General features: G+C 46.7%; 1 protein-coding gene across 1 annotated transcript in view; it reads right to left on the bottom strand.

Annotated features, from left to right (window-relative positions):
* Positions 1-946: 946 nt before the first annotated feature.
* The window catches only part of BRINP2 (BMP/retinoic acid inducible neural specific 2), a 57,197-nt gene continuing 42,335 nt past the window's right edge, over positions 947-15,808 (bottom strand). The window contains exons 4-7 of the mRNA XM_060232481.1: positions 10,895-11,000; positions 7,595-7,831; positions 4,144-4,366; positions 947-3,360 (exon numbers count right to left, since the gene is read on the bottom strand). Of these exons, the coding sequence (XP_060088464.1) occupies positions 2,247-3,360; positions 4,144-4,366; positions 7,595-7,831; positions 10,895-11,000 (1,680 nt within the window). The 3' untranslated portion in view covers positions 947-2,246. The remainder of the gene's footprint in view (positions 3,361-4,143; positions 4,367-7,594; positions 7,832-10,894; positions 11,001-15,808) is intronic.

Below are 15,808 nucleotides of genomic sequence, written 5' to 3'. Positions count from 1 at the left end.
AGTAAAAGGGGCTTTTAAGAAGGTGCCTGCAGACTGCAGTAGGGGCTATGGGCAGCGGGGTGGGGCTCAGACTCTGAGGTAATTTGTGAGAGGCCCCCCAAGATTTTGACTACCTAGGGGCCTCCACAGGGTTTAATCCGACACTGTTGGGGGGAGGGGAGGACCGTCACACCAGCTATTAGCTATGATGACTAAAGGGAATCAACATATTAAGAGGCCTTTGAATAACAGAGTTGGGGGTAGGGGAGAAGGGGAGGTCTTGCAGGGGTATGCAGTCAGAACTGGTTCACCAACCAAATGGCCACTCTGAGCACCAACTTAAGGAGAGCAGCAACATTAAAGGAAGCCATGGCTATGCCGTCTTACACCTGGCATCACTTCATCACTTCACTTCCAGATCTCATGACGATGTTGCTCAGATCCAGGATGGGCTGCAATGGGGATTGGGGTGGCAAAACAGGATGAGGTAGGCTTGCATCTGGTTGGCCGCTGTGTGAAACAGAACACTAAACCAGAAGAGCCATTGGTCTGATCCAGCGCAACTGCTTTTATGTTCTTAAGTCTCCGTCTCTCAATTGTACCCGATGTGGGCTGGTTGGAAAAAAGGAGGGAGACTCGGTTTTATCTGATATCTTTACCATTTTGACATCTCTTGCCTGGGCACACAAACACACATCTCTCTAGATTCCTTCCTTGGCCATTGGCATTTCTCAGAAAACAACAGCAGTAGTAAGAAATTCACTTCTGTGCTGTCCTCACTATCAGTTGAGAAGGAAGTGAAATACATCACCACTAAAGCAACTGTTGGAGAATTCTATCACCATTGGAGAATGTGAACGTAAACGATACTCGTATTTCTTTGCACCCACAGGGTCTCTACACGTGTGCACACACTCGCGCGCGCGCACACACACACACACAGCGTTTATTAAGGAAGTCATGAAAAGGCTTTTGATCATTTACTTCTTTCCTTTTTTCTCAAAAAAAAAAAAAGGTTATAACCCACCCCTCCTTACAAAATATATTAGAACAAAGACATTTGGCTAAGATATAATTCGGCTGGAGCAATCAACTGGCAATAAGCATTCCACTCCAAAGATTTTAAAAAATGCGAAAGGGGTTTTTTTTAAAAAAAGAAAAGTCAATCAATTAAATCAATGCATAAGTAAAGAAATGTTTCGAAGGCCCATCTCCCCAAAGGTTCCAAATATACTTTTAACCTGAACGGCCCATGTTTCACGAGAGATGCTCAGGGTGTGTGTGTGGGGGGATGCCTTTTGTCCCCTGGTGAAGTTAGTTGAATGTGATAGGATCCTGGGACATATATGGTGCAGGGGAGGGAGATGTGTTTCTTTTGCGATACGGATGGGAGAAAGGGACAACTGAGCCACACCTGGCTTGTCCCATAGACCCCTGTTCATTTAGTACCCAAAACATCTCATCCCAAAAAGAATGGGATTAGAGTGCCAAGCAGACTTGTGCAGTGGAAAGGCAGCTGAAATTTAAAAAAAAAGAAAAGAAAAGATTTGACACCCTGTTCTTAATCATCACATTTTCCCTAGGAGGAGTGACTCCCACAGATAATCCACAGAGCCAACTTCTAAGAAAATGTGCTTGGGGGGAGGGGGTGTTGCAGCCTTAGAAAAAGCAGCACAGAGAACATAAAAGGCGATGACATTGTTAGAAACAGTCATAAAAACAATACAAAAGTGAACTGCACTGCGGGAGGTGGAGGGCCACAGAGAAATCCTCCTCAGTGAACATTTTCAAAGCACTTGAATCAGTTTTGTCCGACCCCTCTTTTCACTTCTTGAAAGACTTACTAGCTAAAAGGCTAGATCACAAAAGCCAGGTCTTAAATTGCCACTCCCACCAATTTCCCATCAGTCACCTCTCTCTCCCCACTCTGTGTCACCACGGACTGGTACGCTGACGTGCGCCTGTACATCTTCAGCCATGCTCCCCAACAGTAGCCTGCAGGCAAGGGAAACGATGCAGCCCGTTCAGCCACTTCAGCATGATGCTGTAGCCCTGGCCCATCATCCTGTAGATTTGTGCCACATCTCATGCCTGGACTTGGTGCCCTGCAGCCTCTGAATGCCAAAGTCTTGGAGGCCGGCCAAGGTCTGCCCCCCAGAATCGCACAGCTGGCATGAAAGTAAGGCCTTTAGAAGTCCCCACCACCGTTCCCTCAGTCCTGCCCTCTAGGGTTACACAACACTAGCCCTGCCCCACCCCCCCGGTTGCTAGCTGCACAGTTTGCCAGTCTCGTACTCCACAGGGTTTGGCAGTTTGGCGTTGAAGGCCTGCAGGGTAGACTGGATCCGACTCACCTCATTGTTGGCCAACTTGAGCCTGTGCCGGAGCAAGCAGGAGAAAAGATCAAGGCGGGTTTTCCCAGGTGGGGAGAGACGGTTGACTCGGTCCCGAATTTCAATCAACTGCAGTATGGCAGAGTCTTGAGAACCTTGGGTATACGGGTAATCCAGCTGAAGGACGAGGTCCCGGATCGCATCCGATTCAAAGGGTAGGCTGTAGCCAAAGACCTGTAAGCTATTGATCCTCATGTACCCCAAGTTCTTAGAGGGGTCCATTTCCAAGGGCTCATAAAAGATGGTCTCATTGGAGCTGTCATTGAGAGACTTGATGCGGCTCCTCAGGTAAACATGGACTGTCTCAAAGAAGGTCTTCCACTTGTTGCCTAAAGAGAGCGTCCAATTTTGGCACTGCCCAGAAGCATCCACATTAGTCCTTTCCCAGTCAGGAAAGCCAGTCTCGTTGGTGGGCATGAACCAGCTCTCTGAATGGCTACCCCCAAAGGGGTTGACGTAGATGGCCATCACTGGCTCCAGGGTGCTGTTCTTGGTGAGGCAGATCTGGAGGGAGAGCGCAAGCATGAGGTGGACCAAGCCTGGTTTATACTTGTTGCTCTTCAAGGTCACCAGCATCCTTTTCCTCCAGGACGGGTCAAACCAGCTCCCAAGGCGCATGTCGTTGCTGATAAAGATGGAGTGAACCTCAATCCGGCTGTCCCGCTTCTGCAGAAGGTACTTGAGCTCCAGATCCTGAAGGTCTGTCTCCAGCCCTAAATAGTGCTCTAGGGACTCGGCCACCTCGGGCCGGCACAGCCCTACGGTGAGCACATAGCCGGGGTTGCAGGCCCCGCACTGGGTGGCGTTGTCCTCTGCACAGGCAGCACATTCTGGCCCATCACCCAAGGCACATGGGATGATCCCCTGGCAGGAGAGCTGGTCATGACGGCAGCTGCAGCTATGACTTTCCTCCACAAAAGTCCCTGGCGCAGCAGTCTCACTGCAGTACAGGAGGGACTGCATGTGGTTCCACCAATAGGTCAAAGGTCTACGAAAGGAAAGAGAAAAGGAAACTCAGTTTCAATAAAGCCAAAACACACCCAGGTGTGTTCATATTCTCTGTTTCTTCCCCAGTCTCTAAAAGGAAGACTCAATATTGCTCAAATACATTGCCTTGACTAGAAAACCATGTGAGCGAGCTAAAATTAATCCACGCTTGCTTACTTTCCACACAGACCTGATTCATGTTAAAAGGAATATTTACTTTTATTTGACACCTGGCAGCACAGAATGTGAAAATCCCTATCTGAAATGTGAATTCTGTTATCCACTGTTAAATATCAAGACACTGAAAACAAATTATCGGGTGTTAATCACACACCGAATACCAAGTGAATATGCTGGCATTATTTGGTAAATGTGAGAGCGTTCATTTGTCTGTGCCACACAATCCAGTTGGAAATGATCGCTACCAAACACCAATAATGCAATATTCAACTAGGTGCGGCTGCAGCCTAGAACTCGGCCATCTCATTCCGCATAACACACAGAACAGTCTTGGCGGTGCAACCCTTAGCAGAAGTGGACTCTTCAATGTCCACTGAAGTCAATGGGCTTAGAGGGGTTTGACTACGCTTAGGGTTGCATTGTAACATTCTGTGGCTTCCAAATCCGGCATTAGATACCAGACTCCTTGCGAAAAATGTTCCCCCAGACAGAACCGCAAAAGGCCACAACCCAACACAGGTTAGGCATGCTTATGCCCAGTGAAGCCAGTGGGGCTAACGGGCCATCTAGTCCTGAACTGGAATGAGGCCCAAGAGCACCAGACCTCTCCTTCAGAAGTCGGAACCGAGGTTGCCTGCGACAGCGTTTGGCTAGGTTGAAGAGGCGCCGGATGATCCGATGGGTCTTCTTGGAGAGCATCTTCAAGGCAGTGCTCAGCTTCTGATAGCGATGCTGAATGTCGAGGTCCATGGCCCAATACTGAGAGATTGCCGTGATGTTCCAAAAACGATCCACTGGGAACTTCTTCACCAGGGCCTGCAATTCCTCTGTCAGAGAAAAAGAGTGCATCGGTCAGAAGGTCAGACTGGCACATTATATGGTGTTATACACAGTAGGCAGTAGACCTTTTCCTGGATGGTTCTTATTTGATGTGTGTGAGGGAGAGGTACGTTTGAATGTTCCCTCATGACAAAAAAGCTCATGAGCCTAGATAAGCAGAAGGGCAGGGAGGTGATTTGCCTTAACCTTCTTCCTACACATTTCTCACATTTTAACTTCCAAAATCTCAATGGTATCAATAATTACATTCTGAAATTCTGCTTTGGTAAAAATTCATATTTTCTCTCCAGTGACAAATCTGGGAGATAAAAACCTGAAAGGGTTTGTACACATTTTGCCATGATAGCATAGTCTACATCTCACTGTTCAACTGTTCCTTTGTTTGGGGTTGGTTAGAGTGAGCTGTTGGGAGATTCTTTTGGGGGCCAACTCACCAGTGTGCATTGGCCGTGAAGGATGACCAAAGGGAATGATGTTAAAGATACTTGAAGGTACACCTGGCCCGGGGAGGGTGCATTGTGCAAGCAACAGATATGCCATAGATGTAAGTACCTAGTTAATAACTTTCTTTTTGTATATTTTGCTTGCTGCACCTAGATCTGTTCTCGTATTTCGGTGGATTTGTGCCTTGGAGAGATAAAGTTGTTTAATTAGAGAGAGTCTGCACACTTCCTTATCCACCTGTCTTAGCTACTTGGCATGCTACAGTGATATTATTGTTATTGTTGTCGTTGTTAATTTCTTAATTGCCCAATCTGAATTGCAGTAGCAGGGCTCTGGGCGATGTACAACGTTTAATAAAAACATAGGAAATAAAATACATAAACAACACTAAGACAAGGGATTCAGAAGAACCCAATGGTGAACTATACATTACTTCCCATTCTGGACTGCTCAGCCACCTTGTGGGGAAGAGGAACAGAAATACTCCCCTTCGATGTTGGGCAATCTCATGAGAGCCAGTTTGGTGTAGCTGTTAAGTGTGCAGACTCTTATCTGGGAGAACCAGATTTGATTCCCCACTCTTCCACTTGCAGCTGCTGGCACGGCCTTGGGTCAGTCATAGCTCTCACAGAGCTGTTCTTGAAATGGCAGTTTCTGGGAGAGCTCTCTCAGCCCCACCTACCTCACAGGGGGTGTCTGTTGTGGGGGAGGAAGGTAAAGGAGATTGTAAGCTGCTCTGAGATTCTGAGCAAAGGGCGGGGTATAAATCCAATATCATCATCATCATGATGAGAGACAAGGGCTGAATTTTACTCAGAACGGTAGCGGTGAGAGGAAAAGTGAGACAATGGCTGGTCTCCTCCCATCTGGGAACTAAATATCAGAGCCTGTAGCCTAGTCACATTTGACATGTTGGAAGTAGCTGTGTGACTGCTGGGAGTTTTGAAGGCTCCATTGGAAATCAACAGGCAGGAAAAATGTAGCAGGGAATCTTGGGTAGACAGAGAAGCCAGAGCTGCTGGCTTCTGAACTGTTCTCTTTCCTTTAGTAGCTAATTACCCCGAGGCCTTGTGGGGGGGAGGCGGTTGGGGGCAGCAGGGACATTCCTGGGCACTGAGACACGGCAGCAGCTTCAATTTCCATTTCCATTTCCAGTTCAGCAGTGGATAAATAAGCGCTGGCTCTTCATAGATTTATTGAAGCTGACACACCATATTAGATTTAGGGAAGGGAAGAATTCAATACATTAACACACACAACTTGTCATTTTCAGCAATGCACACTGTACTGGGAAATAAATTATTGGAAAAACAATTTGAGCAAGATAAATGTTATCAAAGATGAATCCAATACTTTGTGTCTTGATTCAGGGGCTATGTTGCTTGTATACATGTTATAAACCCTGTTAAGTATCCCAATGTTGGATATAATTGGATTGACCAGGCTTGTTTTCATATGAACTCGTATTGAAGATGAATAAACATCCCCTACTGAAACCCAAATGTGAGCAACTGATCTGAATGTGCATTCTTCCCCTGGTAACCCTCAATTCCATCTCTCTGTCATCCGTTCAGAGCCTCCCCTACTTTAGCCTGTAAACTCCTTGGGGCAGGTCTGTGCCTTCTTGAATGTTACCCTGCAAAGCGTCAGGCACCCTGGCAGCATTATATAGATTACAATGCAGAGTGAAAAGATTTTTAATTAGAAATGTTCAAATTTTGTCATTCAGATTTCCCACTAATAATAACTTTCTCTTCCAATAGCAGAGGTTAGTACAGTCACTTAAGAAATGTACGCAATCAGAAGTAAATTGATGGGATGTTCCAAAGCAAACACTCACAAGGGAGGCTATCCACTGCGACTCTGAGTGAGTCCCCGTTCTGATCTTTCTCTTCTAGCACTCATCTTTGCTGTGGGGACAGAATAATTTTGCCACATCTCTGCCTTGGTCGTGGACAGATCGCTTGCTTAATCCTAAAGCAGAGACCAAGCAGAAGGATACCCTGCCAAGGAGAAGGTGGCAAGCTCAGATCAATGACTCACATGCACCTCTCGGGATAGCTTCCTCAGTAAAAGTAATTATTTTAAGATGTGAGTGTGAAATCCGCACCCAATTTTAATTCAGGAATTTAAGTATGTTTCAGCTATCAGAATGCTGGGAAATACTGGTTTAGGGGAAATGGAAGTATTTTTCCATGGGAGTTGACAGAATGCTGATGGAAGCAGGCAGTCAAAGACAGGCAGTTAGCAAGGGGGGAAGAGGGAGAGAGAGAGAGAGAGAACAGTCAGCTTGACAAAAAAAGGGCCCGGGTCAATGAAAGGAGCAGCCTGGGGTCATAAGTTCAAATACGAGGAACAACTCTTTTTTTCCTCCTCTGTTTGAACCCTATTGATGCCTAGTGTCTCAGGAAAAAGACTACACACACAAGCAAAACATAATGGCCATGGCACGTGAATTTAATTAATGACACGGTGGCAGCAAATAAGAGGGGAAAGTATCAGGTTCCCTGGCTCCAACAGCCCCCTGTGGTAGCTGGGGGAAAGGTGGATAATAAAGGGAACTGGGATGCTCTGTCTGAAGACATCTCCGGGAAAGAGGACCTAGTGTTTGGAAAGTGACCAGGGCTCTCTATCTAGTAAAAGGAGACCAGATGTGTAGTGAATTGTGCCTGCTCTGTCCTGGGGGTGTTCCTAAACCTGTATTGGGAAACGGTAACGGTGGGGGCAGAATGATTGTGGGGGGAGTCACAATGCATGTTTCCCAAACTCACCCGATTCTTCAAACTGTTGGTGGTGACTGTCCCAAGCTTCCCGGATCTGGAGGAGACTCTCTTCCATAGCTTGGATGTCACCCTCGGGGCAGTTGCATTGTGGGAAACTAAGCCCACACTGACACCAGCAATCATTCTCTCGGCAGATCAGCTCCCCCTCTGAATTGCAGGTAATGTAGCTGAGGGCAGCAGCCACAAAGCGTTCCCTCAGGTACTCAGGCAACAGAGCCTGCAGGCCTGTACAAAAAAGGGGAACAACACTGCTGGTCACAATTATCCACGCTCTGATCACAGCGAGACTCAATTACCGCTGTACGTGGGGCTGCCTTTGAAGAGGGTTGAGCGACTTCAGTCAGTTTAGAATCCAGCTGCTCTGACACACTCACCTGCACAAGAATGCATCTTGCCAGCTTTGAAGGAGCTGCGCTGGTGGATGACTCATCTCCAAACACAATTCCAAGTGCTGGTCTTTACCTTTAAATGCCTAAATGGATCCGGACTGGGTATCCTCACCAGCATCAGCACGACACAGCCCCTTTATCCTACAATCCACCTGTGCCATCTTCATTCTTTAGCTTTAACCAACAGGTAAAAACATTCTTGTAGCAATAGGAATAGCCCAATCTAGCCTGAGCTTGTGAAGGGTTGGAAGGTAAAGAGGGTTGGCCAAGATACTTGGGAGACCACCAAGAAAGATGGGATTGCTATGCAGAGGAAAGTAACAGCACCCACCTCTGCTCATCTCTCGCCTTGCAAACCGCATGAGGGTAGTATAAGATAGTTGTGACTTAACAACCCTTAATTTGTATTAAGAATGTTAATGTACTCTCCAGCTTTTAATGTTTAGTTTTATCATGGGAATGGATGGCTTTGGTTTTTGATTCTTGGCCCTGCATTGGTTTTATCCATACTTAACTGAGTTATGGTGTTATTGCCAGGACTTTTTTTCTTTTTTTAAGCAGGAACTCCTTTGCATATTAGGCCACACACCCCTGATGTAGCCAATCCTCCAAGAGCTTACAGGGCTCTTGGTAGAGGGCCTACTGTAAGCTCCAGGAGGACTGGCTACATCAGGGGTGTGTGGCCTAATATGCAAAGGAGTTCCTGCTACAAAAAACGTCCTGGTTACTGCTGAATTTTACTATTGCTGTATATCTCTAATTCAAAATTTTATTCACCAGCTGCTTTTTGAAATTTTACAGTCATTTAATTGCCACTGTTTTACTGGCTTTACGCTGTTTATCATTGGTTCTATTGGTTTTATTGATTGTGCTTTGATAGTGAGGTGGTTAATAACCTTGCGGTTGATGTAATGAAAAGGGTAATGAAAACAAAATTAAACAAATAGTAAAGCACAATAATAAAATATAGGCCCCCTGCGGTTGGAATAATGGGGACCAGCAGAACAGAACTCCTTTCCATAACAGATCTTCCTGGTCTATCATCTTTTTGCAATAATGGTTCCTTTGGGGAGCCGAGTCTTTAGAGACACTGCAAAGTAATCCCACTCCGCTCCTGTAGCATCTTACAAACAAATTTTTCCAGAGTATACATGAACACACAGGAAGCTGCCTTATACTGAATCAGGCTATCAGTCCATCAAAGCCAGCATTGCCTACTCAGGCTGGCAGCAGCTCTCCAGGGTCTCAGGCTGAAGTCTTTCACATCACCAGCCACCAGGTACTTTCAACTGGAGAGTTTAACTTCTTCACCCAAAAGGTGATTAACACATGGAATTCACTGCCACTGGTGCTGGTGGCAGCTACATGCATAGATGGCTTCAAGAGGGGACTGGATAAAGATATGGAGCAGTGGTCCATCAGTGGCTATTAGCCATAGGGTATAGATGGAGCTCTCTGTCTGGAGCATGCGATGCTCTTTATTCTTGGTGCTTGGGGGGCGGGCGCAGTGGGAAGACTTCATGTGTCCTGGCCCCACTAGTGGACCTCCTGATGGCACCTGTTTTTTTGGCCACTGTGTGACACAGAGTGTTGGACTGGATGGGCCATTGGCCTGATCCAACATGGCTTCTCTTATGTTCTTATGAGATGTCAGGGATTGAACCTGGAGCTTTCTGCATGCAAACCCATCCAGTGTGCAATAAACAAGACACAAGCTGCAATCCTAAAAGCACTTCCTTGGGCGGAAGCCCCTTAGAATAAAATGGGACTTCCTTCTAAGATTTGCTTAGGATTGCTCCCACATGCTGCAGCTTTTCTCAGTAACTATCCACACAAAGTTGGCAATGTGCAAAATCCCTGACAGATGCTCTGCATTTCTGCATTTCCACAGCTTTGCATGATGGCAGACAGTCACCAGGGACAATGAGAGGGAGCAAAGCTCAGGGGCCCAGACTCACACAGGGGACTGCGGAGCAGAGAAAGTCCTGTGATTTGTTTTCATATAATTCTTGGGTTGGATCTAAATGGTGTGAAGGGTGGGCCTAGAGGGAATCTTTGACTAGGGATCCATGGCAGCCCTGCCACAGACTGATTGATGTACATTACCAGTTGGCTCACATCCATCCAAATAGATCCTTGAATAGCGTATACACTGGCCATGAAATAATACATAGGCTCAAGTAACATTTTTCATCCTATGTGATGCAGTTGTGGTTGGCTGTCCTACAGGTGGCTCACATGACCTGGTCACCTGAGTTACAACAGAAAGATCCTCTGGATTGGCTTTGAGTCTGATCAATGGGCAAAGCTGTCTCAGGGATAAGGTCAATAGCTAGACCTAAGCCTTCATTCCAGCTTACGGTGACCTTATCAATGAATGACTCCCAAAACGTCCTGTTGTTAACAGCCTTGCTCAGGTCTTGCAGAACAAAGACTATAGCTTCCTTGACTGAATTAATCCATCTCATGTTGGATCTTCCTCTTTTCCTGATGCCTTCAACGTTTCCTAGCATTATTTTCTTTCCTGGTGATTCTTGTCTGCTCACAATGTGACCAAAGAACCACAGCCTTAGTTTGGTCATTTTTGCTTCTAGGGGGAGTTCTGCCTTGATTTTGATCAGATGCCAATGATGTGATGGGACTCCCTTTCTGAGGTGTGGTTCTATCCAGCTACCAAGAAGGGAGAGGAAGCATTTGAGCCGGAAGAAAGGGGAGATGGGAGAGGAATAAGCACCTCCCATCATGACATCAACTTCTCTCCAACAATATATTAGAATTGCATTTCCTACCTTGTCCCCCAAAGCCCCCTGACTTAGAAGATGGGCTCTGATAATCAGCGTCAAATGATTTCTAGGGATACATTCATGGGCCAGCAAAAGAGATAAGAGCCTAAACTTACCAAGGAGCTGAACTTTGTTCTCAGGGCTCTGGACAAGGACAGAGCTCACGGAATCCAGATTGTCATAGTTACTGCATCCAAGCGGTCCCGTCCTGGTCTCGGTGACCTAAGGGAGACAAAGAGGTTCTCCTTTTATAGCAAGCAGGCAGTGCACTTTAGCAGTCATAACAAATGAAGTGAAAAATTCATATCGATGCTTTTTCTCTCTCCTTCCTCTAGCTACCTGCCTGTACCTATTGGCTTGTCGCCTACCACTCTGCTCCACCTATTCTGATGCCTTCCTCTAACCTAAGTGGTTGTTCTCTCCACAGAAGAGCCATTAAAGTTGGAAGATGGCTACACAGACTGGAGGAAGGCTTCAACCACAGCATAGTGTTGGGACAAAAAATTATGTCACTAAGGCAGGGGTGGGGTGTTCAAACTTTCAAGATCACCCACCTCCTTCCCTTGCCCAATCCTGTCTATGTGGCACCCCTCTGGGAAATCTCTGGGTCTTTCCCTGAGCTGCTTGCCCATTTTCTTGCTTTAACAGCAAGTCTCCTCTATTCAGTCCTGGAGAAGACATCTTCAAAGGATGCATGTGCTGGGGTAACGCTGTGCTGGTGCTGGAAACACTGTTTCTTTCACTCCAACCATGTACTTCTGACCAAGTTGGTCTGACTGTAAACTTATGAAAAGTACAGTACCACATAGACGAGGATATGGAGAGTATTAATGGCTACTAGCACCATGATGACTTAAAGCAGAGGTGATGAACATGTGGCCTGGGGGCCGAATTAGGCCCCCAGAGGGCTCCTATCAAGCCCATGAGCAACTGGCTGTCATCTGCTTCCTTCTCCCTCTCTCTCTCTGCATCACAGCTTGCTGTGCAAGGTTTGCTCAATCGCACAGGAGATACAGAGCAAAACCTCTATTTTCTCCATTGGCTGAGGCTCCTTCCTTGGGGAGGAAGGGGGGAAGCAGAGCTTGCTTTGTCAGGCTCTCTCAATCGCACAGCTGTGTGTGTGTGTGTGTGTGTGAAACAGAAAGCAGCCTTTCCTACACTCTGAAAGGATACTTTTCACGCTACCATCTCAGGGTCAGACCCTCTCATTCTCGTGCAGATGTAAACTAGGCCTGAAGAAGAAGAAGACTATAGATTTATACCCCACCCATCTCTCTGAATCAGTCTCAGAGCAGCTTACAATCTCCTTTATCTTCTTCCCCCAGAACAGACACCCTGTGAGGTGGGTGGGGCGGAGAGAGCTCTCCCAGAAGCTGCCCTTTCAAGGACAACCTCTGCGAGAGCTATGGCTGACCTAAGGACATTCCAGTGGCTGTAAGTGGAGGAGTGGGGAATCAAACTGGGTTCTCCCAGATAAGAATCCACACACTTAACCACTACACCACACACTTAATCAAACTGGCTCTGAGGTGGGAAAAGGAGGAGTGTGCCAGAAAGGTATAAAAAAGAATCCCAGAGAATGCTCTTAAGACCCACTACTGCTGTTGTTTTTCACTTTCATCTCAGCTGCACCCAAGAGCAGGTCTTTGAAACTTGCTGTACGTCTTGCCCTTCTTTGTGCCCTCTGCATACAAAAGCACATCTTGACTTCCTTGTCAATCCTTCTCTATCTGATTTTCCACTCTGCCTTCCTTTCCTTTTCTTCCTTCCTTCCGCCTCATTTCGTTTCTTTTTTTTTTTGCCACAATTAGTCCTGAAAGTGGCAGCAATTGGAATATGCAAATAACACACCTGCATGCAAAAGTGAACAGGTGGCATAATGTATTCTAAGTGAAAACTTGGGGGGTGTAAAAGGAATGGGGAGCTAAGCTTTATGCAACAAAAATAAAGCTTCTCCAAGAGAAACTCTAATTGAGCTTCAAGCAGCAACACAATTCTGCTTACCACTCATAGCAGCTTCTTAAGGCCCCCATGGGGAGGGAGGGAGGGAGGAAGGCAGGGAGAGAGAGAAAAGAAAGAAAGAAAGAAAGAAAGAAAGAAAGAAAGAAAGAAAGAAAGAAAGAAAGAAAGAAAGAAAGAAAGAAAGAAAGAAAGAAAGAAAGAAAGTTAGTTCTGGATCTATGAATGTCAATGTTTGATTCCACTTAAAGGGATATATATATATATATATATATATATATATATATATATATATATATATATATATATATATATATATATATATATATCTCCACTTCCACACACACTCACTTCAGAAATGTATCCAGCTGTGCTGTGAAACCCTTGTCTATTTATGCTGGCTTGGAGCAGGCAAGGGTTAAAACACATATAGAGATTCTCTGAATATGCTGATTTACATTTTCATATGGATTTACTCCAAAAATTTACACACAAGAGGCGGCTCTAACGTGATTCAGGGTCCAGCTGAAAACTGACAGTGTGATCCTCAGCAGAGGCATGCCCTTATTCTAAGTCCACAAAGTCAAGCCTGCAAGGGTGACAGAGCAGGAGTCAGTGAGCTGAGCCACAGGGTCCAATCCACCATGAGGCGAAGTTCTCGTCTCCAAGCCTCATCAATGCAAATGGAAGCTGTGCAACCACACCACAGTAGCCAGTGCTATGATAGTGCCTCATAGAAGGAGGAGGTTTTTATACCTCGCTCTTCTCTACCTTGAGGAGTCTCAAAGCAGTTTACAATCACCTTCCCTTCCCCTCCCCACAACAATCACCTTGTGAGGTAGTTGGAGCTGAAGGAGTTCTGAGAGAACTGTGACTGGCCGAAGATCACCCAGCAGGTTTCATGTGAAGGACTGGGGGAAAATCAAAACCTATTCTCCAGAGCCACCAAGGTGTAGTGGTTAAGAGCAGCCAACTCTAATTTAGAGAACCGGGTTTGATTCCCCAAATGAAGCCTGCTGGGTGACTTTGGACCAGTCACAGGTCTCTCAGAAGTCTCTGAGCCCCACCTACCTCACAAGGTGCCTGCTGTGGGGAGAGCAAGGGAAGGCAACCGTAAGCCACTTTTTAGGTTAAAGAAAAGCAGGGTGTACAAACCAATTCGTCTTCTTCTCTAGATTAGAGCCCCCCACTCTTAATCGCTACACAGTAGCAGGAAGGAGGGAGCTGTTTAGCTTTTTCACCCTCCAAGCGCCAAACTGCATTTTTGCCTGGCTTCCACTCAAAAATATCCTTTCCAACCTCAAAATGGGCGGGGGAGGGGGGGCAGACGTGCAATGAAATCTCACACAGTGAAATGAAATGCCACAAAACGAAAGAAGGTGTTGGAATGGCAGGACCAGAGGACGCGTTGTTCTGTGTGCAAAAGCAAAGCGCTTCAATCCTGAGACAATGCAAAAGACCAGACCGCACTAGCTCTTAAAAAAAAATGGGGGGGGGGATAATTGTGTGGTAATTGGCCTGCTGACAGAGAACAGCCCTGCCTCCAGCCCTTGATAAAAAGCGCCGCATCATTAGCACAGCCAATTTCCCATAAATAGCACAAAGGCTCCACTCCTTGTCTGAACTCCCAGCGTGAGGCCCCCCCCTCCTGTTTCCTTGGTGGGGGGGAGAGGGGGAAGCAGTGCAGGTGGGGAAGGAAGCTGACTCCAGAGATGGGTTTATAATTGCAGAGCTCGGGTAGCAGTCCCCCAGGACGGCAGCCTCGCTGAAGCAACCTGCAAATTAAAATCCAGACATATGGGGGGGGGGGGCGGGGGGAATAAAACCAGGGTATGCTCTAGGAAAGCAAGGAGACTTAGGAAAACAAAATCTCTTTTCTGGTTCCAATTCTGATGAACATTCTGGCCTCCGGGGAAAGGGAAGGGAACTCTGGGATTTATCGCTCCCCCAAAAAGCAGGGCTATCTCGCAGGGGTTGGGCATCTGCTTTGCATCTAGGGCCCTGTTCCTTTCCTCTGACGAAAAGAATCCCTGGCCAGGAATGACCCCTGCTGGAGACCCTGGAGAACCACTGCCAGGCCCAGCAGACCAGAAGTGCCCAAACTTGTGACCCTATGGGCATTTTTTGGAACAGGTACTGGGTGCCGATACTCCCTTCTAAGCAGTGGAGTCTTGTGAGCAAAAATTCTGCTTCGTGAGCGACTGGCGTTAAAGTTGTGAGCTACTGCATATATTAGTTTGCTCTGGGGCCATTTTTCCTCACCTAAGACAAAAATATGTGTGTCAGAGGCTAAAAAACTGTGAGGTAGCTCACACTAACTCAAAATGGCTGCCAAGGGGGTGGGGAGCCCATCACAAAATGTTGGAAGTCCCGAGCCAAACATTCTCCTACAAGGGAGGCAGCAGTTTCTCAATGGGCGCTCCCTGCACACACAATGGTGATGCCTCGTACATTTTTCTGAGCTCCCTGCTCCAATAAAGAGCACTGTTCATTTCTGATTTCACACTAGAGGTGGACAACTGCTGTCACGGAAGCAGACAAAGTCAGAGCCAGTTTGGTTTAGTGGTTAAGTGCGTGGACTCTTATCTGGGAGAACTGGGTTTGATTCCCCACTCCTCCACTTGCACCTGCTGGAATGGTCTTGGGTCAGCCATAGCTCCGGCAGAGGTTGTCTTTGAAAAGGGCAGCTGCTGTGAGAGTCCTCTCAGCCCCACCCACCTCACAGGGTGTCTGTTGTGGGGGAGGAAGATAAAGGAGATTGTGAGCCACTCTGAGACTCTGAGATTCGGAGTGGAGGGCGGGATATAAATCCAATGTCGTCTTCTTCTTCTAAATGTATTACACAGATGCTCCAGGCTTGATCTGGTCAGATCTCAGAAGCTCAGCAGAGTCACCCCTGGTTCATACTTAGATGGCAAACCACCAAGGAAGTTCAGGGCTGCTACACAGAGGCAGGCAATGGCAAATCACCTTTGTTTGCCCCTCGTGTTGAAAACCCTATGGGGGTCCCTTTAAGTTGACTATGACTTGATAGTGTTTTCTATCACCATTACATAGAATCTTTGGGTGAG

The sequence above is a fragment of the Heteronotia binoei genome, chromosome 2 (assembly GCF_032191835.1).
Source record: "Heteronotia binoei isolate CCM8104 ecotype False Entrance Well chromosome 2, APGP_CSIRO_Hbin_v1, whole genome shotgun sequence".
Classification (NCBI taxonomy): Eukaryota; Metazoa; Chordata; class Lepidosauria; order Squamata; family Gekkonidae; genus Heteronotia; species Heteronotia binoei.
The sequence above is the reverse complement of the archived record's forward strand: the minus strand, read 5'-3'. Positions and strand labels throughout refer to the sequence as shown.